This window comes from Manis pentadactyla, chromosome 17 (genome assembly GCF_030020395.1).
Source record: "Manis pentadactyla isolate mManPen7 chromosome 17, mManPen7.hap1, whole genome shotgun sequence".
In the NCBI taxonomy this organism is placed as follows: domain Eukaryota; kingdom Metazoa; phylum Chordata; class Mammalia; order Pholidota; family Manidae; genus Manis; species Manis pentadactyla.
In genome coordinates this window covers 34,265,744-34,288,824 of record NC_080035.1, presented here as the reverse complement: position 1 = coordinate 34,288,824, position 23,081 = coordinate 34,265,744, and the positions used below count along the sequence as shown (strand labels likewise).

The 23,081-nt window shown below is 33.6% G+C and overlaps 1 protein-coding gene across 5 annotated transcripts in view; it reads right to left on the bottom strand.

Moving 5' to 3' along the window:
• Positions 1–23,081, bottom strand: part of PIBF1 (progesterone immunomodulatory binding factor 1) — a 258,434-nt gene that overhangs the window by 86,222 nt on the left and 149,131 nt on the right. For all 5 annotated transcript variants that reach the window (XR_008994571.1, XM_036893743.2, XM_036893740.2 and 2 more), the window contains exons 12-14: positions 19,401–19,551; positions 14,368–14,458; positions 4,167–4,269 (exon numbers count right to left, since the gene is read on the bottom strand). Coding sequence is in view for 4 of the 5 variants with exons in the window: in XM_036893743.2 (XP_036749638.2) it covers positions 4,167–4,269; positions 14,368–14,458; positions 19,401–19,551 (345 nt within the window). In the remaining variant the exon portion in view is untranslated. The remainder of the gene's footprint in view (positions 1–4,166; positions 4,270–14,367; positions 14,459–19,400; positions 19,552–23,081) is intronic.

Sequence of the window (23,081 nt, the reverse complement as noted above, 5' to 3'; positions counted from 1 at the left end):
GTTTTTGGAGGAATTCTCCATCTCACCTCACATCGCCATCTTGAATCCTCCTCCTTACTTATTTTTTGTCTGGTTGATCTGCCCTTTGGAGTGAGTGGTGTGTTGAAGTCCCCTAAAATGAAGTTTACTTCCCGTTTAATTCTGTTAGTATTTGTTTCACATATGCTGGTGCTCCTGTGTTGGGTGCATAGATATTTATAATGGTTATATCCTCTTGTTGGACTGACCCTTTATCATTATGTAATGTCCTTCTTCGTCTCTTGTTACTTTTTTTGTTTTGAAGTCTATTTTGTCTGATACAAATACTGGAACACCTGCTTTTTTCTCCCTGTTGTTTGATGAAATATCTTTTTCCATCCCTTTACTTTTAGTCTGTGTATGTCTTTGGGTTGGAAGTGAGTCTCTTGTAGGAAGCATACAGATGGGTCTTATTTTTTTTATCCATTCTGCAACTCTATGTCTTTTGATTGGTGCATTCAGTCCATTTACATTTAGAGTGATTATCGATAGATATGTACTTATTGCCACTGCTAGGTTACCAAAGGTTCAAGGGCCGCTTTTTTACAGTCTAACAGTCTAACTTAACTTGCTTATTATGGTATTTCAAACACAATCTAAACTTTTTTTTCCCCTCTGTTTTCTTCCACCTCCACTCTTTATATAGTAGGTGTCATATTCTGTACTCTTGTACATATTCTGTATGTATCTCTTGACTGACTTTGTGGACAGTTATTTAATTTTGCATGTGCTTAGTAATTAATCGGTCTAGTTCCTTTACGGTGGTTTTATTTTCTCTGGTGATAGCTATTTAGCCTTAGGAGCACTTTCATGTAAAGCAGTCCCAACAAAATGCACTGTAGAGATGGTTTGTGGGAGGTAAATTCCCTCAAGTTTTGCTTATCTGGAGATTGTTAATCCCTGCTTCAAATTTAAACAATAATCTTGCTGTGTACAGTATTCTAGGTTGGAGGCCATTCTATTTCATTGCTTTAAATAGATCATGACACTCCCTTTGGCCTATAAGATTTCTGCTGAGAAATCTGATTTTAGCCTGGAAGGGTTTCCTTTTCATGTGATCTTTTTCTCTCTCTGGCTGCATTCAATACTCTCTCCTTGTCCTTGATCTTTGCCATTTTAATTATTATATATCTTGGTGTTGTCTTCCTAGGGTTCCTTGTGTTGGAAGATCTCTGGACTTTCATGACCTCAGTAACTATTTTGTTTCCTAGATTGAGGTAGTTGTCAGCAATTATTTCCTCAAAGAGACTTTCTAACTCTTTGTTTCTCTCTTCCTTTGATACGAGTATAATGCAAATATAGTTTCACTTGGACTGGTCACACAGTTCTATTATTATTCTTTCATTCCTAGAGATCCTTTTTTTCTCTTTGTGCCTCAGCTTGTTTTCCTGTTCTCTAATTTCTATTTCATTTACTGTCTCCTCTATCTCATCTAATCTACTTTTAAATCACTCCATTGTATGTTTCCTTTTAGATACTGTATTTTTCAATATTTCTATCTCATTTCTATCTTTGTTGAAGTCCTCTCTGGGATATTGAATATTTTTCTGTAGTCCTGTGAGCATGTTTATGACTGTTATTTTGAAATCTTTATCAGGAAAATTGGTGATTTCAGTTTCACTAAGCCTTCTTTCTGGCATTGTTTTTCCTTGTTATTTTGTTTGGGCCAAATTTTTCACTGCTTCATTTTTTCAGTGTTTCCTATGGAATAATAACTGTGTTGGCAGTGCCCTTCTGTGCTCAGAATCTCTACTCTCTGGAGCTGCTGTGCACCTGCAGAAATGGTGGGGTTATCAGGTAATCAAACCAGCACCTGCTGGGAGGAAAGAGCTTGGCTGGGAGAGTCTCCTGCCTTTCTTCCTGTAGCACCTGGTTCCACTGCCAGGTTGGGAACAGCAGGTGAGTGGGACCAGCCCCTGCTGGGAGGAAAGAGCAGCAGGCTGCGTCCTTCAAACTCTGCGCCTTTCTTTTGTCCTAGAGGGGCTGGTTGAGTGTACCTGTTCTCCACAAGCAGCTAGAATCTTAGTCTGTTTGAGTATTCTGCCCATCTTTGCTTTCCAACCCCACTTAACTCCAGAGCACCATATAATGTGGGTTCATGCTCCTGGAGCAGATCTCTATGGCTGGGTGTTTAGCATTCCTGGGCTACTACTCCTTCCCAACTCCGTTTTTCTTCCTCCTACTTGTAGGCTGAGGTGGGAGGAGGATTTGGGTCTCACCGGATTGTAGCTTTGCTATTTCACCCTTTTCTGTGAGATCTTCTCTTTTTCTCCAGATGTAGGCAGTCTGCTCTGTAGTGTTCAGGTCATTTTTTCAGGATTAGTTGTATTTGCTGTATTTTCATGTTTTATGTGATTTTGGGAGGAGATTTCTACTTCAGTTCTCATGCCACCATCTTTTTTCCTCGATGTGGTTTCTTGATTCTTACTTTCAGGTTTTCTTAAACATCTTCAAATGAGCTCATTCATGGTAAGGCCATTTGGAAATCTTTACCAGTTTAGAATATGAGAAGGATGCAGATGAACAGCCATTTCAAAGAGATGTCTAGGATGAGGCATGTAGAAAGGGTGAGCAACTTCCCTTCCCCCCAGGTGCCTCACTCTCCCCAATCTCCACGTGTCCATCCAGTGGTTTAATTTTTTTTTTAAGTAATATAAAGACACACATATATAAGTCTATATGTATTTTAATACTTTACTTTTCAGAATATTCTTATTCTGAAATTAAATATGAGAGAGCCATAATATGTTAAACAGAGGGTCATTTGTTTCTTTCATCATTCGTTTATTTATCCTTCAATGGTTCTACTCGGTGGGGTTCTGGAGCTGGCTTATAGTAGTTTATGAGAGCTGAGTGACAAATCTTTAGTAAATTTGTGAGCTGGATGTTGAACACAACTTTTGTTAAAAATTATTTAAACTTACAGTCGAATAAATTTTACTAAAAAAAGGAATACTCAAAAACTCACCAATTTTTATTTTACTATTATCTATGCTCTTGAGTTTACCTAAGCCTGTTACATCTGTGTCTTGGAAACATCATGTCGTGATGTGCTACTGAACATGTTCCCTCCACTCTGTATTCAGTATCGTGGTGTTGGCAGGTTGAGGTTGTCTTGGTGGGAGTATTTATCCCACAGACGTAAATAAGCAAATGCTACAAATCAGAGCTGTCACTCACACTCCTGCCTGGAGAGCTGGTTGTTAACATTTGCCAGCACAACACCACTTCCACCCAGAGCGTTAACTATGTGTCAGGCATGATAGTATTATGAAATCTTTCTGGTCTTTTTAGAATTTGAGCATAAAGATCCTCCTAATATTACACTGTTAAAGGCAGTTTAATAGAGAGTACTATAAAGACAAACATTAACATGTCCTTAAGAAAACATGGTAATATATTAATAGTTTTTAACATGTCTTTAAAAATTCTCTTATTATAAGATTCAAGTGTTAAAATAGTAACATACCTTGTTATGCTGAAACCTAGGGAATAAAAATAACACCAGTGCAGTGGCTTCTTTGGTTTTAGCTGTTTTATTACTTGAATTTCAGAAGTAAAGAAAAATGTAATTTTTAGATACTAACTTAAATAAGATGACTAAAAATATTATATAAAATGTATATATGTTCTTTAAATGATATAATTAATATTAGCTAAGGAAAAGAAGAAATATCAATCTGATTTTAAAAAGATAGATATAATTTGGGAACATTCATTATCAAAGAATGTGAGAGCTTAAGTATATATACCAGCTTAAGTGTGTTCAATAGATAAGTGTTTTTTTTCATCAAAGAAGTAAAAAAGTAGCAGGCCTATTTGAAAATGAGGCTTTATTTAAAAACTTAAAATGCCACCTAAAATCCTCAAACTTGCTTTCCCAGTTGATATTCTCAGATATCAAAGCATTGTCTGTCTGGTCTGCATTTATATTTAGTCTGGGCATTTAACCTCTTTTTTGATCTTAGTTTTGCCATAGACTTTAAGTTGTTCATAAGGCATTAAGTTAGTTTCATAAACTGTAAAACCATTCTGTACTAGCAAACAGCTTGTTCTAAAACTGCTCAGAAAATACACAAAGGAGTAATAAAGAATTAAAATGAACACTGTGATTCTTCGTTCATGTTTCTTTTGTTTAAGTTATTTACCTCTTGTGAAAGCTGTGTTACTTGGTCCTTTTGATGCTCCAGGTCTTTTACAACCAATGAGTTTTGTTTTTCTAACTTAAGTACTCTTCTTGCCAAGTGGACACTAGGTGAGTGAAATAAGAAAATTAATGCTTACAAAAGAGGAATGCTATCTAAAACATTCAAAATGTGTTTGTGTGCTTGAAAACTGATTTACCATTTTCTAATAACACTTAAATATTAATAGAAAAAAATAGTTAAATAATATTTTCAGGTGTCAAAGGTGAAAGACCAATATTCCAACAACTCAGGATTTTGAAAGTTACATTAAGATCTCCAATAATAACATAACTGCTATATATTGATTACTGCATTAATGGTTTCTAGCCCTTGCTATAAAAGTAGAGTTACATTATGATACTTGCTTGAAAATACCACAAGATAGCAATTTACAGCTTTTCTCCATTTTTGTAAAAATTTCCCATTTACAAACATATTAGGTAATTAGCTGAAACAATAAGCTTGCACTTTGAAAAGCACCAGTGTTTACACCAGAAAACATAATGCATTTTCTAATACAAATTACAATTGAATAGATTTTCTACTGAAAATAGGAATGGAAAGATGTATGAAAAGTGCAGAATGTCTACAGCAAAGGCAAAGATTCTGTGCTAAAAGAAATCACTGAAAGATCACACTGTGATCACTGCATAATGGTCACAACTTATTGTACTGAATGTAACCATTAGTATTTAAAACCACATTAAATGTTTAATGCATTAATGGCATAAAAACACATTAAATCTGAATTCCACTTCAAAGACACAATTTTTAAAAAAAGGTCAGCTATAAAATCATTCCTCCTAACTACTGGGAGAAAAGTGGCATAACTTTTTAAAGAGCTATGAACAATTTTGAGATGGCAGGTTGCTCCAAAGACCCTCTCTCCTATTCTAAAAACTTAAAAATTTCATATTCATCACATTTTCATATTGTATATGAGTTAACTCATTAATTGCTGAGTTGGAAAATTCGTAGAATCCAAGAAGATAGGATGCTTTGTAATAAGAAAAAATATTTTTCTTCTAAATAAAATTATAGGAAACAATTAAATTGTGTTTTTAATATTTCCTAACAGCAGATAAAGGAATGCAGACAAAACTCTGAAAATAATGTTAAATGTTATCCTAAACATCTATTTCTAAGAATTTGCTATTCCAATGAAAAAGACAAATTCTAATAAAAGCTTATAGTGAATTTGGGTATCTTGTTTAGATATACTCATATCTAAATTTCTGTCCTTTTAACCGGCAAAAGAGTTTACTTTCATACAAGAAGTTAAGAAATGGAAAATACACAGTTCCCATTTTTTGATAATTAAAAAAAATAAAATTAGCCTTACTGATATATAATTTTACTGATATGTATTTCACATACCATAAAGTCCACTCATTTAAAGTGTATGATTAAAGGGTTTTTTGGTCTATTTACAGTTGTGTAACTATCACTATAATGTAATTTTTGAACATTTTCATTACCAAAAGAAAATCTGTCCCCATTAGCATCATTCCCTATCCTCCTTTCCCAGCCCTAGGAACCACTAATCTACTTTCTTCCTTTACAATCTTTAAGGTATTTACAGTTTATGGCTACCCCGTTTTTCATTTTCCAATTTAACATATACCAAGTGCTCTCAAATTTGGCCCTAAAATAAGATCCCTATAAATAAAACAAGTCTCAATGCTAATTTTGTTATGTTTACATTTTAAACCTGTTGATTCCATAATATGTTTACAAACATCATTATATCTATTTTCATTAGGGTAATTTAAAAACCTTGGAGTTATCTTCATTCATATTTTCATTCTCTTTCTCATCTTTCATGTATGTTAGAAATAACTCTTCATCTTTCTGTCTCCCACAGAACTCAGCATAAGGGTGTTTTTGTACATGGTAATTTCTCAACAAACATATGTTAAAATAGATCATATTTGTGCAGTGTTCAGTATAAAACAGTGAACAGAAATCAAATGCTACTACGCAGAAACAGAATTACAGATGAGATGAAATGGAAGAAAAAGAGATGCAAGAAAATGAGATGCAAAGGTCACCCATTATGAACATTTTGAAGAAGATAATGATGTGAAGACACCAAGTCTTAGCAATGTTAAGTAGCTCATTTGGTTTCGGTGCTTTTTGTTTTGTTTGGGAGTTGCATAATGCTCTTATGTAGATCTGGTGTGATATCACATGACACAGAACACTGAATTCAAGAAATTCTTGGTATGCTGCTGCTTAAGTCCTAACACCAGGCCTAGTTCCTTCTAGTAAGAATTATTGTGATTTTGGTTGGGGAATTCTGAGTGAGAAAAGTCAGCTCCAAAGAGAACACAGGTATCTTGTAATGTCTTGAAACTGCTCATAATGTGTACAGTTTGATTACTAGCTTATATTCTCTTCTCTTGAGAAAAACTTTCCAGGGACTGATGCTGACAGACATGACTGTGACCTTTACCATGAATGTTGATGTCATTCAGGATGGATAATGACTATAATGTGGAAGACATTGTGGTAGAATTAGTCTCCAACTGACCCTTGATCATGTTAAAAATTAACTTCTAAGTCAGTTGTAAAGATAGCAGAGCACGTCTCCCTTCCTCAGAAATGTTATTAAGGTTTTCAGTTGCCCTAAATGACCCATGTAGCCCATGATGCTATTAAAAAAAAAAAGGAAAAAAGGAAGAAAAAGAAAACAAGAACAAGAATAAAAAATAATAATGTGAAATCTTTTTCTTTAGAAACAATATACTGAAGCACAATTGAACACACTGGAAAAACAGGAAATATTTTTTTTCATTAGTATAATACTTGCAGTTAAACAAAAATTAGCAAATTTCTTTCTTGATCATGAATATCCACAAAGGCAGAGAAGCAGGTTGAATTATAAGAAACATATTTATTAATTAATTCATTAAAATATTCATGAACATTTTCTTTTAACAAAGATTTATTAAAAGCCTATAATCTACATAGGCACTGGGAATATATGATTTCTACTTGGAGGATCTAATAGCCTACTGAGGAAGATAGGGAAATAAAAATATTGTTGTGTGCTAAATGCTGTGAAAGGGTACACTGAAAAATAAAAATGAATCCTGACTAATTTCATGAAGAAGCAGAGAAGCAGTATTCTGGGTGGAAGAAAAGTCTAAGTGAAGAATGGTATGCAGGGAAATTCTAAGTGGTGTGGTGTGGTATGGACTGATAAACAACTGCATGCCAAATGCAAGAGTTGAAGCTAAAGAAACATGGGCAGAGATATATGATGAAGGGCTCTGTATGACAAGCTGAGTTTGGATTTATCCTTAAATTGGTTACACATGACACGATCATATCTGTACTTGAGAGAGTCCTCTAGCAGCACTGCTGGGGATGCCTTGGGGAAGGAAGAAGACTTGAGCAAACTAGATGGTTAAGGCTGCAGTACAGAACAGTGGTCTCCAAAAGCAGTTATGTGCAAAATATTCTATTAATGTATGGGAAATTTTATTTTAATATTACATACCTTTAAGTTTTAATTTTCTGCATAGGTTTTCTATTACAATGCATATAATATATTATTCATATAATAGTACACGAATATAATCTATAAATAAATATAAATACATACATATATTGGTTGATGAATACCAACTTTTTTTCCCAATAGGGATTCATATAAAAAAGTGTGAAGACCACTGGTCTAGGCTGGCTTTGTCCAAAAGAAGTAATGCAAGCCATACACATAATTTGAAAATTCCTAGTAGCCACATTGAAAATGGTACAAAACCCTTACCTTACATAATATCAAAAAAACTAACTCTAAAGTATCAAAGATCTAAATGTAAGAGCCAAACGCAGGAGTAAATCTTTATGAACTTGGATTTGGCAAAGGATTCTCAGATGTGGCACCAAGAGCACAAGCAACAAAAGAAAAATCAGAAAAATTGTGAATAATCAAAATTAAAAAGTTTTGTGCTTCAGAAGACACCATCAATTCAGTGAAAAGACAACCCATGGAATGGGAGAAAAAAATTTCAAAATACGTATCTGATAAGGGACTTGTACCTAGAAAATATAAAGAACTCTTGTAACTCAGCAATAAAAGGACAACCCAATTAGAGCATTCCAAACAGCAGAAAGTTCTAAACAACCGCATACATACATCTTCACACTCCTTGTACTATGCTTTCCTTAGAAAGCATAATAATTGGGTCAAAACACATGTGGCATTATATAAAATTTCCAGCCATTCCTCTTGAAAGGTTGTATAAATTAAAATTCTCATGAATTAGAAAAAGTTTCCCAAGGACAGGAATTTTTATTTATTATTCTCCTTTGTATTCTAAGTGCCTTGATGAACACCTGGTACAAAGGAGTGGTGTTGAGTAATAAACTGTTGGATGAATGAACTTTATATACTACCTGTTTCTTCATACCCTAGGCAACACTGGGTATCATAATATTTAAAAGACTTACTAACCTTACAGATAAACAGTAGAATCTTATTTTAAATTAAATTTCTTTATTTATGAGGTTAAAGGTCTTCTCAGATGTTTGCCAGACATTTGAATTTATTTAATGAATCTGTTTTGTTCTTTTCCCACCCATTTCAAATTTTATCTATCTGGTTAATTCTACTCTCATCTAAATTATTTAAAAATACCAAGTTCTTCTATAATCTGAACTGAACCAACCTTACTTTCCAAACATGTTTTGCATATTCTTCCCCCTATACCTCTGTTGGTCCTCCAGTGTAAAGAAGACAGGTTATTTCACTACTTGACAGGCCAACTTTTTAAGCCTCCCTTCAAGTTCAACTTTCTCCATTTCACTAGTCCAGGCTAGTCTTCACTAATCTCTATTAATCTGACTTCACAGTCTAGCACACAATTAACTACTAAATCATATATTCTTGGATGTTTCTTGATATTTTCTCATGAGTGTTAAATCTTTTCTCCCCTAACAGATGCAACTAATATTATGAAGCCAGACTCTTCTCCCCTGTGGTGTATGCCACACACCACAGAACAGAGTGGGCACTCAATAAATCCTTCCCGACTGATTTTGTTGTAAGTGATGCTGTTCAAATGAATCATTGCTAGAAACCATATTCCAAGGTTGAAGAGTCTCAGTAAAATAACTAATAGTGTCTAAGCATTAAACTAGTAATAAAGTGCATAAAGCTAATGAGTAAGGGAAGAAGGCAAATGTTACAGATACCAATTCACCTCTTCCATACTTCAACCTCCTAAATCTTTAAATGTGGCATATTGGTTTGGTGAATGATTTGGTGTTATGAGTAGATTCTGTTTAGAAACCTGGGATATTAGAAATGGGAAGAAAGGAGGATACCATTTAGTTTAACTGAATTCAAAGCAAGACAAATGAAGAATTGTTCAACTATAGCTATATAGTTTATGTTTCCTTAACTACAATGTACATATGTACATAGAATGAAAACAAGTTCTTTCCAAGTTCTTTAATAAAGAGTAACTATGGATACAGCTAGGGAAAATGACTCCTGCTAAAGGTTATTATTATTATTATTTTTGTATGGAATGTACTGAACTCCTCAAGAAAGCACTGCCTTTACAGGGTATCTGTTAGGACACTAAAGTAAGAACAATATATAATTCTTTGCAATTACATTAGTTGCTTTGTGATTTTTACCTGTATCAAGTTCAGTGTCAACTAGAATCTATTATCACAAGAGTATAGCTTTATACTACATATTAAATCAAAATTTCACCTGTTATGTGGTAAAATTATTTCCCCACAGGGTTATTCCCCATCACTGCCTGACTCCTAATAAAGTTACTCTCTTGGCTCTATCAATGGCAGTTAGTACTACTGATAATGATATACTAGCTCATAATAGTATAAACCCAGTCATGTGGACGTGGCAGATCTCTATCTACATCTGAAGTGTCAAAGCGCAATGGAGATGGGGGGAATCTAGTAACCACAATGTTGTTCATGTGACTGTATATATTAATGATACCAAAAAAAATCACAATGGAGGATTTATGCTTTATCCAGAGTCCTTCAGTATTGGCATGGTTCTCTTAATATCACCAAAACTCCAAATAAGTAAGTGTACTTACTTAGTTACTTGCTGATTAATTACTTGTCTGGAATAACATTTGGTTTTTCGATCATTTTCTATTTTAGCAGGTCAGAATTCTGTCTCTATTAGCATGTCATTTAAAATGGTTAAAAAAAAAAGGATGCATGTGCCACAATGATTCCAGCTTCACAATGCTTCAGGTTGGTCCCTGCACTGACTGCTCTGTTGGCAATTATTGAGGACTAATCAGTGGTCTCATGCTGATTATCTATGGTAATATGAAAGTTTCTCTAGCTTCTTCTGTAGGTTTAGACTTTCAAGGTATTATGAATACAAAAGCAGTAACTTTGAAAGGACTATTCCTAAAACCAACCCAAATGAACTAAGTACAAATAACCCTCCAGGACAAAAATGAGAACTCATAAAGGAGAGGAAAACAAATTTTCCCTATACAAAAAATGTTGCTAGAGGAATTAAGTTTCCTCTGATTTATTTTTTTCCTTCATTATGAAGCTCGGCCTATTGTGAAAATTTCAACTTAAAGTTCTTTATAAAACTGAACAGAAACTAAAAGACCTATAGTCTGCAGTAAAGTTTGCAATTTGAGAGGTTAGGAAACCTTCAGAAAAGTCTCCACATTTAGATCTGCCAAAACAGAGAAGCACATACTGAGACCATGTTAGTGCCTGGGTGTTATCCATTAGCGTTACAGGTTAAAGAGCATAAGCAAAACGTGTAACCAGAAAATCTTGTTTGTTATTTTCAAAACATCATGACCGAAACAAAAACATTACTTCAGATTTTCAAGTTTAGTCAAGTCAATAAGAGCCCATTTATTTTAATCTACTTTAATTGTATAAGCCTTTTAACTTTCTACAACGTTGTCCCAGAAAGAGTTTAACTCAATTATTGTTCATACCTCTATTGAACTGTTGAGAAACCTTTTAAAATAATTATAATATGTTTAAGAAGCATTTTGGGGAGTTTTCAAGCCAGAAATATTAATTTTGCTACTTTTTAAAATAGAGAATTGGAATTACAGTATATGTTTTAAGACTGATTAAAAAAAAGTGAATCTCAAAAGTGGTTTCACATCCAAGGGTGCCTCAACTAATTATTTTAAGAAATAAAATTGTTTTAAATGAAAACTCAAATTGTGCCTGAAGTTTGTGGAACACTAGCTTTTCCTCTAAAATCAACTGTGCAATTTACTTTAAGTAACATTCATTGGCATAACAAAGTAACATTTATTGAACACTCTCTCCATGCCAGGCACAGACACTGTGTGGTGAACTTTGTATCCATTTTTTCATTTTAATGTCATAATATGCCTTAAGTAACAATAGGCAAATAATGAAAAATTTCAGCAACTATCCAATTTATAAACAACAATATGATACTCAGAAACAGAAGGCCTAAGAGTTGGTTTTGGTAACCATTAAAAATGATCCTTCTGAAGAATATTCAGTAACATAAGAAAATATTCAAGATGGAATTATAAGATAACATTAAACTTCTAAGTTATAAACAATAATACCCTAAATATGTAAGAAAATATATGTGTGTGTGTATATATATATATATATATATATATATATATATATATATATATATATATATACATTTTTGAATGGTTATCTATGGATGGTAGGATTATCAGGAATTTTCCAAAATAAACATGTATTATTTTTATCATCAGAAATCCCCTCCAATTAAGTGTTACCCTCAAGTACTTAAATCTGGTTATTGAGTGTATGAGATTTTAAATGAAATTTAGTATGAATGGAATGTATTATGTAGTAGTTGGGAAATAAGTTCCTTTGAAATTATAATATATTTTAGTATAGGCTAATGAAAAGTTTATTATACAAATATTTCAGTTGTTATTCTGAGCTGTCCTATAATTCACCTTGTGTCCACTGCTTTAATTTCAAATGTGAAGAATTAAATTTAGATTCTCTCAAAGGCTACATTGCTTTCATTTTAAAGAGAGCACAAAGCTACTGACTTCTTTAAAAATATCCACTAAAAAATCAAATATGGACTTTCAAATCTCAGAAATGCATCAAACCCTAAACAGGGATCTTCTGTGCCACTGATCAATTTTGTGCATACAGTAGGCACTCAATAGAAGTTGTTGAATGAATGGGCGAAGGAATGCATAAATGTCCTCTTTGAATATCTAGATTTACTTTTCTTTTACTCATTTTAGATGACCTGAGAAGCACTTCCTCAAAATAACCCTCTGGTTCACCATGAGAAGAATGCCTGGCACCAGCTGGTAAGAGATATTAATAGTATACCCATTAGGCACTTGTTCAAGGCACATAGATAGCTCAGTGATAAAATCTTTAGAAATATTTGGACAGTAAAAATTATTCAGAATATGAATCAGTTGTGGTTCCTTAAATCTTCACTGTAAATATTAAGAAACCAACACCTGCTTCTGGAAATTCTTAAACAAAAATCAGTAAGGTAACAGCAATAATTGCTTTCAATTTTGGGAGGAACTCAGTATTTGTGGCTAAAGAAAGCAAGCTTGAGAAGCAAAAGTCTTTTTTCTTTTTCCTTGTGACAAAGATTCTTTTGGAGGGTTTGGATGCTAAAACAGAGAACGGAATGGACCTTTTCCTTCAAATTTCAATTTTTACTATTTTACCAATCATTTACATTGATTAAGAAGTCTCTTACCCACAAAATGCATTTCTATTCTTTACTAGGCACAATAATGCTCAAAAATAGATATATGCTAAAAATTACAAAATATCCTATGTCACCCTTAGTAACCTTTGGAGGGCCTTAGGGGAGAATGGGAATGGGGTTGGGACTATAACCTATTTTTCAAGTAATACATAGTTTAGAAATACTTGCACCTTTACCAGACAGAATTAACTGCTGAGCTACAAAATGATAGTTAATAGTCATCTATCCTTGATCTAATTTATTTCCAGATATTTAGTTTAATCAGTACGAGACAAAGTCAAAAAGCACCATTTTATGACTTCTCAGAAAATGGTCTACATCTTACATCACTTTAGATAGCATCAAAGACATTTTATTCTCTGAGGCCTCACTCCAAAGTTTCTACAAAAGTACTAGAGCTAAAATGAATTGTTTCTTAGTGTATAATGTCTCTAAACATTTAAATCAAACATTTAAATGAAAGATAAGCAAGCAGCTTTGAATCCTCAAATACTCAGATGAAGAGACAATTCTACAGGTAGCTTACACCGTGCAAGGTAAAGACAGTGGAGAATAAACAAGAGTAAAATGTAATTGCTGACTTTGAGGAGCTTTCCACCTAGTTGGAGGAATGATATGGGAAATGAGCTAATGAGATAACAGAAATGTTCTATAGTGTGGTACAGAGAAAACAGATGTTTACAGGCAGGATATATACTACCCATATTTTAGGTAGAAAGGCAAATAAGGCTGGAGAGGTGGAGCCACATACAGGGGCTGGGAAGTCTGCAGAAACATTATATTTGAATGGTAGAGAACAGGGCAGTGAGTTGTTTTTGCAAAGAAGGATGAATTAAAGTGGGACAAAGGAGTTAGGTAAAAAAATCAACTTGGTCAACTAATACAGGTACAATTTTTTCTAGTAAGCAGTATCTCACAAGATAACTAATAGATATTCCAAAAAATGTCTTGGTCTTCACTGTCTTTTATACTTCCAAACACAATTTATGTGTTATCTCCATGTCTTTCTGAATTGTCCACCTCAAGTATATGTCAAGCAATGAAGGCAGATAAACAAAAAATGATAGAAAATGAAAACATAATTATTTAGTTTAACTTGAAAATGGTAGTTATAGAAGCATCTAACTCACCTAAAATTAATGTGAAAATAAAATTAAATTGGTGTCACCATCACTGAATCTAATTCTAAAAATATTCTAATATATGTCTATTCTACTGTCATTAAACTCACTTGAAAACACATAAAATTCTTGATTAATCCTTAATGTGCTTTATGTTGTGGGCAATTTAGTATTTATGCATAATAAGAATAAAGTAACTTTGTTATTCAACTCAGCACATTATCAAAAAGCATAATGTAGTTATATTTAGCCTGAGTAGATAAGTAAAACAAATATACATTGATTTTACCTTTGCTTTAGTCGTCTTTTGGCTGTTGTGGGAACATTAGCACCATAGCCATAGGAAAAAAGAACCCTTTCAGCCTCATCTTCATTTTCCACTGGAAAATATTAAAATGTACGATGTCAAATAACTTTTTTTTTCCCTCAAAAAGCATGGCAGAAGGGAAAATAAAGGAGGTCATAATAATGAATTATGGAGCCCAAGAACATTAAAAAGGACTAAAGCATTTAGTCCTCAAATAGGGCATTTGTAAGTAGAAACCTATTTTCCTAAAGCATATGCTTGCTTGAATTTGTTCCATTTATTTTTAAACTTGCAACAGATTGCATCATATATGTTGTTTTCTTGTTATAAAGCATAGTAATACAGATGTGTTATTCTGAATGATTCAAAGTTTTTTTGCATGAAATATGTTACATAATTATGAATAAGTAATGATAACGATTTCATTACTTCCTTTCTTGATATAAGAAATGACTATTTTTAATTAGCAAAGATGTTCATTTTTTAATGAGAAAAACAATTTATCTTAATTTGTAATGATGAAATTACGCATTTAAGTAGACTACTCTGAGAAGAAAATATGTAGTCCTGAGAATGTACTGATGACCCTTTTTTTTTAATTACAGAAAAATTCAGCAAAACGATTGACTTCCAACTTCTACTATTGTTACACCACTCCCCAAAAGGAATTTTTACTCACAGGTTAAAAAGCTTGGTCAGAAGTTATGGGCAAAATGTTTAAGTGCAATGACAACTTTACCATGATCTGTCATTAAAAATATATAAAGTCCATAAAAACTACAGATTTACTGGATCAAATTAAAGCAATCAATGACATAACAATTTTATAATATTACTTACCTACAACCATTTTTTTACTGTTAAGAAGAGAAAATTTCCAGAACAGTTTCAGATTTAAAACAAAGCCACATATTAGTAAGTGAAGCTGCCTATTTGCAGGCCTATCACTGTAATATGAACATATTTGTGCACTGATCCTTCTGTAATACTATAAAAATTTTTAGGAATATTCATAACTCCTTTCTTTCAATTTTGTCTGTATTTCTCACAGTGGATTAAGATCAGTTTTCAGTAGTAGGGTTACTAGTTGTCAGGGACTTGTGGAAGCAAGATATGGTATTTGCCTTTGACAATAGTCTTTTCAGCTATCATGGCTCCAAATCCAAGTTGAGTTCTCCAATTCAGCTCTATCAGAACCAGACCTAGCTTTTAGATCCCTATCTGATTCTTGTCTTTCTTAAATAGTTCTAAATTTAAAAGGGAGAGGGTAAATTTAGTTAAGATATCAAAAGCCCAGCAGTGAGATATTGATGGACATCTTAAATTTGAATTTAATACTTAAATAAATTAATAACTCATGAGATAACTATTCTAGTAGTGATTTAATTACAGAAATAATATACTATACAACACAGTATATGGTACTAAAGAGATAGGAACATGAACGTGTCTTAGAAGCACAGAACACGGAGCAACTATTTCTGAGTGCCACTATTCACTATTTTTTTCCGTGCTAGAGGCATTAGCAAGGTGTGGAGAGACTGACATTCAGAGAGAAGGTGCAGAAGAGGAGCACAAGTGTAAAGGCACAGAGCTGTGAAGTTTTAGTAATTGTGTGAAAAGTGGCTGGAGTTAGCTTGGAGAACAATGGTAGTACAAAGGCAGGCTTAGTTCCAACTGTGAATGGAACTAAAGTACTGTTTGCTAAGTTAAGGAGTTTGGGTTTTAGTTTATAGTCATCAAGAAACTAATGGAGATTAATAAATGAAGGTGACATGACTAACAGATTTTTGTTGTTAGTGCTGATATTACAGAAAAAAAAAATTCCAATAATGGAGAAGAGGATGGCCTATAGCAAGCAGTGCAAAGAACATCTCACAAATTACGGTAATAATCTAGTTAAGACATGGTTCATAATAGGAATGGGAATGGAGAAGAGCATTCGGATTCTAGACAATTGAGTGAGTAGCTGTAGAGGTGAGAGGAGGTACTAGATAGAGTGAGACAGGAATTAAGGTTATCAGACAGACTTCACCTCCTTATTAACAGATCAAGAATTCAAGAAAATAAGTTTCAGGGAGGGAAGACAAAATGTAAGTAATGTTAAATTTTTAGTGACTGTGGGAACTCCTTACAGAGCTACGGAATCACTAGCCTATAGATAGTAATTGAAATTGAGGAAAAGAGGTAAGATTATCCAGAGTTTAGGTAAGTAAGAATTTACGAGGATGAGGTAAAAACCCTGGTGAACTATTAGGGAGACTTAAATAGAAGAAGAGACAACAAAAGTGACAGAGGAGAATCAATCACAGGCAGATGATTATTCAAGAAGCAAGAGAAGATCTTGAGAACATGACAAATGCCATGCAAAGGTTAAAAACAGGATGAGGATGGATAGCAAGACCCTGAATTTGACAATTAGAAATCTGGTTTTCTTTTTATATTTGAATTTATGTAGCATCTAGGCAATACTTTTAACTTTTAACAACTTGATGGAATCTTTTAAAACTAAACTCTTCAAATATCCAAATAATACAATTAATTAAAAAAGCATTCAAGGGTAAACAGGTTATGCAATTTGCCATGGTTATACCTTTATAAATAAAGTCTATCTTTCTATCAGTTGAAATTAGCTGAATTAGATGGTAATCCCTTGAAATCTGTATATACTGTAGTACTAAAATGGAATGGCTTATACTTTTGTCTTTGAAAATTTTATTTATCAATAAATATTCACTAAACAAGGATGGGAATATTCTAATTCCCAATGTCAAACGATAGAGAAGAACACAGTGTCTTGATCTTAAATGAATACTGATGTATGGGGTGAGATAAAGTTGATGTTCACTTTACAAAAGATATCTGACTTTTTTAGCACTATTTATTGAACAGTCTTAACCTTTCTCCAAATTGATTGCTTTGTTGCCTTTGTTAAAAATGAAATAATCATACAAGTATGGGTCTCTTTTTGACCTCTATATTCTGGTTTTTTTTGTATTTGTCTTTTCTTCCTCCAGTAATATATGAGCTTGATACTGCAGCTTTTTAGTCTTAAAGTCAGGCAGTATAAGTCTTTGAACTTTGTTCTTTTTTTTCAATATCGCTTTTGCTATTCCAGTGTGCATATGCTTTATCTTCTTTTGGACAAATAACTAAGAACAGATTTGCTGGTTCACTGAACAGGTTGGTTGTATAAGAAAGTGCCAGTTGTCCCACATTCTTACCAGCATTTAATATAGCCAGTCTTGTTAATTTCAGCCATTCTGGTAGGTGTGTAGTGGTATTACTAAAAGTGGGATTTTTAATAGATTCTTTACATTTTGATATAAATAGAATATAAAAATATATGAAAAGGCATTATGACTGGGACAACACTGAATTTATAGAATTTATAATATATATCTCTTAATATTTTGGTGGGTCTTCATTTATTGCTTTAGGCAATGTTTTTTTTGTTGTTGTTATATTCATTCCTAAGTATCTGTGTTTTTTAATACTATTGTAAACGAAAATGCTTAAAAAATTTCCTTTTCCAATTGTTTGCTTCTAGTGTATTTCTGTGTAATCATCTATGGCCTGTTAGATTTACTTATCTGTATTAATGGTGGTTGTGTAATCTGAAAATAGTCTTACTCTTCCTTTCTGATCTTTATACCTCCTTTTTTCCTTTCTTGCCTTATTATACCAACTAGGAGCTCAAATACAATGTTAAACATAAGCAATGAAGAGATATCTTTGCCTGTTGTCTCCCTTAAAGGGAATGCATTTAATATTTTGCCATTAGGTATGATATTTGCTATAGGTTTTTTGTCGCTATCCATGATCAGATTGAGAAATTCTATTATTAATTTGTTCAGACAGAAGGACATATGCAAAGTTATGGACATAAGAGTATGGAAATAATATGACATAAGAGTATTTGAAACAGAAAGAATATTTGAAATAATATGATAGGGAATGGCAAGGCATGCATGAAAAATAGAAAGATAAGAGTCTAATCATAAATAGTCATGCTAAGGAATCTAACTTTATGCTATCTTAAGAAGACGATAGAGATGCATTAAAGAAGATGTATGGTATGATCATATCTGTATTTTACAAAGATTACTTTGACTTCAGTGAAGAATCTAAAAGATAATTTGGAAGCTATTGTAGTTATGAGACATTGACCTTGGAAATGAAAAAAAAGATAATGATAGGAATGATATAAAAGTTTTTCTTAAACTGACCTATAAATATAATTTAGTTCTTACATGAAAATGTGCCGCAAATAAATTCAAATTCCACTTCAATTGAAGTTTAAGTCCACTTTTATAAGAATGCCACTGATATTCTGGGCTTTTAGACAAAAATAGTATATTGTAGTGAACATCTTAGTCAACGGTAAAATGTTATTTTAAAATATTCCCTTAAAGTTATGGGCAACACAGGAACATAGCATAATTAAGAGGAAAGAAAAAGAAGTAGAAATTAAAGGTCAAAAGTACATTTTAATAAATTTCTATCTGTCCCTCCTACTCATTCAAATGTCATCTCCCCTCTTAGGTATTCCTCACCTCCAAGGTGTAATTAACTCATAATCTCTTCTGCACTCCTACTGAGAACTGCCTATTTCTTGCTAACAGCACGGATCTCATTACTTTAGTTATCTTTTAATATGTTTGTCTCTCCCAGTAGACTACATTAGGAGCCCTTATAAGTAAGAATTATATGCCCCAGATTCTGGCATATAATTTTTATGTCCCAGATCCTAGCACATATAAACACTTAACTGAATGAACACTCAGTTGAATGAGTGAACTAAATAAATGAAAAGATAAACTCTACCAAACTTAACTTTTTTTTGATCCCAACTACTGGAATTAAGATTACTAATTTTTACAATACAAAGTATTCTTCTAAAAAAGGTCACCAATTAGATTTCAAATATATCAAAGCAGTTTTAGAAACAAGACCAAGTTTCTTGTGCAGTCAGAGAAAAAAAGCCACATGCTGTGGGGTGGTGGGAGACTTACTTTCTGCAGTTTGTATTATTATTTCATCAAGTTCTTTTTCCAATTTCTCATAAATGTCTAGCCTTGCTTGACGCTCAGAGTTCTGTGCTTGAAGTTCGGTAATATGTTTTTCAGAAGAGGCTTGGAGACTATAAAATTCTTTAGTTAAAACCTAATGGTAGAAGAAAAAAAATTGCAGAGACAGAATTAAATAGGTTAACAGTTAAGATAACAATGTGATACAAAAATATTTTTAGTTTTCTTTTTAACGATTTAAATATGAAAAGAAAGTAGCTCAATTGAAATTACTGAGGAAGTGTGTTTATTTCAGATAAATAATCCAGTTTTTAACTGAAATTTATGAAGCACTTTATTATATATACACTGTAAAAAACAAGTCTAAAACTTAGAAATAGTTATGAGTAAGATTAGCATTTGCTTGCTAGAATTAAGAAAATGCATTAATGTCATAACTGGAGGTCATTTTTTTGGCAATTGCAGCTGCCTGAGAAGGCTTACAGCCTTACAAAGCTGTGTGTAAGAACAATATACTCATAAGGAGTCCTTCAGTTTCCATCCTTGTTTATTCCATCTACCCTTACCATGCTTTTAATAAGATTTCTGGTTTTCAGAGCAATTATAATTCAAAACAGCCAACCAAAATGCAAATATGAAGTGCTACTCGGGGCAGTACCAGAATATGTCTTTGTAGAGAAAGGAAGGATAAAAAACATACAAAAGGTTGGCGAGGCTGTGGAGAAAGAGGAACCCTCCTACACTGCTGGTGGGAATGTAAACTAGTTCAACCATTGTGGAAAGCAGTATGGAGGTATATCAAAATGCTCAAAACAGACTTACCATTTGACCCAGGAATTGCACTCCTAGGAATTTACCCTAAGAACGCAGCAATCAAGTTTGAGAAAGACAGATGCACCCCTATGTTTATTGCAGCACTATTTACAATAGCCAAGAATTGGAAGCAACCTAAATGTCCATCGATAGATGAATGGATAAAGAAGATGTGGTACATATACACAATGGAATACTACTCAGCCATAAGAAAAGGGCAAATCCAATCATTTGCAGCAACATGGATGGAACTGGAGGGTATTATGCTCAGTGAAACAAGCCAAGCGGAGAAAGAGAAATACCAAATGATTTCACTTATCTGTGGAATATAAGAACAAAGGAAAAACTGAAGGAACAAAACAGCAGCAGAATCACAGAACTCAAGAATGGACTAACAGGTACCAAAGGGAAAGGGACTGGGGAGGATGGGTGGGTAGGGAGGGATAAGGGGGGGGAGAAGTAGGGGGATATTAAGATTAGCATGCATGGGGGGGTAGGAGAAAAGGGAGGGTTGTACAACACAGAGAAGGCAAGTAGTGACTCTACAACATTTTGCTATGCTGATGGACAGTGACTGTAAAGGGGTTTATAGGGGAGACCTGGTATAGGGGAGAGCCTAGTAAACATAATATTCGTCATGTAAGTGTAGATTAGTGATACCAAAAACAAAGCAAAAAAAAAAAAAAAAAAGGCAGTTCCTGTGTGGTAACCTCCAACGAGTTCTACACAAGGGTATAAAGGGCATATAAAAGTGTAGGCAAAGGGTCTGTTTGTGTTTATACAGAGGATCAAAGCCTAATTGGGCTACCCCGAAAAGGAACTAAGATACGATATGAAAAAGAACTTCCAACATCTGCACTCTCTGGAAGACTCATGCCAGAAGATGATCATCAAAAAACCCCAACAAAGATCCACGCACTGCTACAGCTGTAGATGCACTCATCCCACCAGTTCCTGGACTTGCCATGGGAATGAGGAAGGAGATATCTAAGCTGGCCTGTGCAAACAGTAAAACAACAAATTTGACTGGATCTGTACTGTTGGAACTCAACCAAGAATTTGGAGAAGTGCAAATTGTAGCGCTCCAAACTCTTACAACTACAGACTATTTACTGTTAAAAGAACATATGGCATGTGAACAGTCCCCAGGAATGGGTTGTTTTAATTTGTCTGATTTCTCTCAGACTGTTCAACTTCAGGTGGACAATATCCACCATATCATAGATAAGTTTTCACAAATGCCTAAGGTGCCTTAATGGTTTCCTTGGTTTCACTGGAGATGGCTGGTAATTACAGATATGCTTTGGTTATGTAACTATACTCCTATTATGTTAATGTGTGTGTGCAATTTAAGTAGTAGTTTAAAACCTATACATGCTGAAGTTACTCTACAAGAAGATATGTCAAAGAAATAATCAATCTTTCCATGTTTTCTGCCGCCTGCTACTTCTATAGCTTTTCTTCTTCCTTCCTAATTACAACCCTTAAATAGAATTCGTGCCTCATATCAAATTTACTGAGTATCATAACTCCTCCAAGTGGTAAAGATACCTCAAGACAAATGCTGGGCATAGAAGCCACAGGGCATAAATATGCAAAGAAGTAAAAAGCTAACCTTTTCAAACAATAAGGCTTCCCTCTCACTTACCAACTTCACATTTCCCTGTATGGCCCGGAAGATGACTGGTTAGCCAGAGACGGGTAAGATTCCTCAAGGGAGGAACAACCTAAGACAGGCACAGTTGCAGGGGGGCCATCAGGTGAGAAATTGGGGATCAACAGAGGTGAGGCTTAGAACCTCACCCCCCCGTTCTGAGAGAAATCTTCTGCATACGTGGATGTTTTATTGCCCTTGTCTAGCTTGGATTAACACATAGTCTACAGGCACACACCTGATCATCTACATTTGCTCTCTTACAACACTAAACTATGTTTTCTACCTTTATCTGGTATCTACCTACCACTTCAGCATTTTATTAAAAATAATAATAATAAAGAGAGAAATGTGGTATCCACATATAAATCAAGTATAAAAACCAAATGAGTATTCATATTTGAACTGACTGTTTAGAGTTCATAATGCATGAGCAAAACCGAAAGTTTCTGTGATGACTGCCCTTGTACTGTTCACTATGTAACTTATTCATTATGTAAGAATTTGTTCTACATGTAAGAACTTGTTTGTTATGCCTCAGAAGATTGGAGACTGACGAAAATTAGGCTTGGGGTGGATTAATGATTGTGCATTGAGCATTGACTCCCCTATACAGAATTTTATTGTCGTTAACAACCATTTGATCAATAAATATGAGAGATGCCCTCACAAAAAAAAAAAAAAAAAAAAGGACAGACTTTCAATGGTAAAATAAATAAGTAACCGGGATGTAATGTATAGCATAAGGAATATAGTCAAGATATTGTAACAGCTTGGTAGGGTGATAGCTGGAACCTAGAATTATGTATATAAATGTTCTACCACTGTATTGTACACTTGAAACTAATGTAATGTAATACTGTGCGTCAACTACCCTTCAATAAAAAATAATTATTTAAAAAAAAAAAAACATACAAAAGGCATGGAAATTGAAGTTATTTTGTGTAAGAACAAAAAATTCTATGGTTCTGGTAACTTATTGAGAATCACTATGATGCTAATTCACTAAAAAGGAGACACTTCTGGTGACGAATGTTTTAATGCTCAAATTCCAATTATCTAGAAAGTGTGCAGAGTTAATTACAGAGTGCTATTAGCATGGCATAAGTAATGTAGTGTCTCCTGAGAAGCCATAGAATACTATAGTTAAGAATATTGTTTGTAGCCAGAAGATTTGGATTTTAACTTTGGCTTTAACA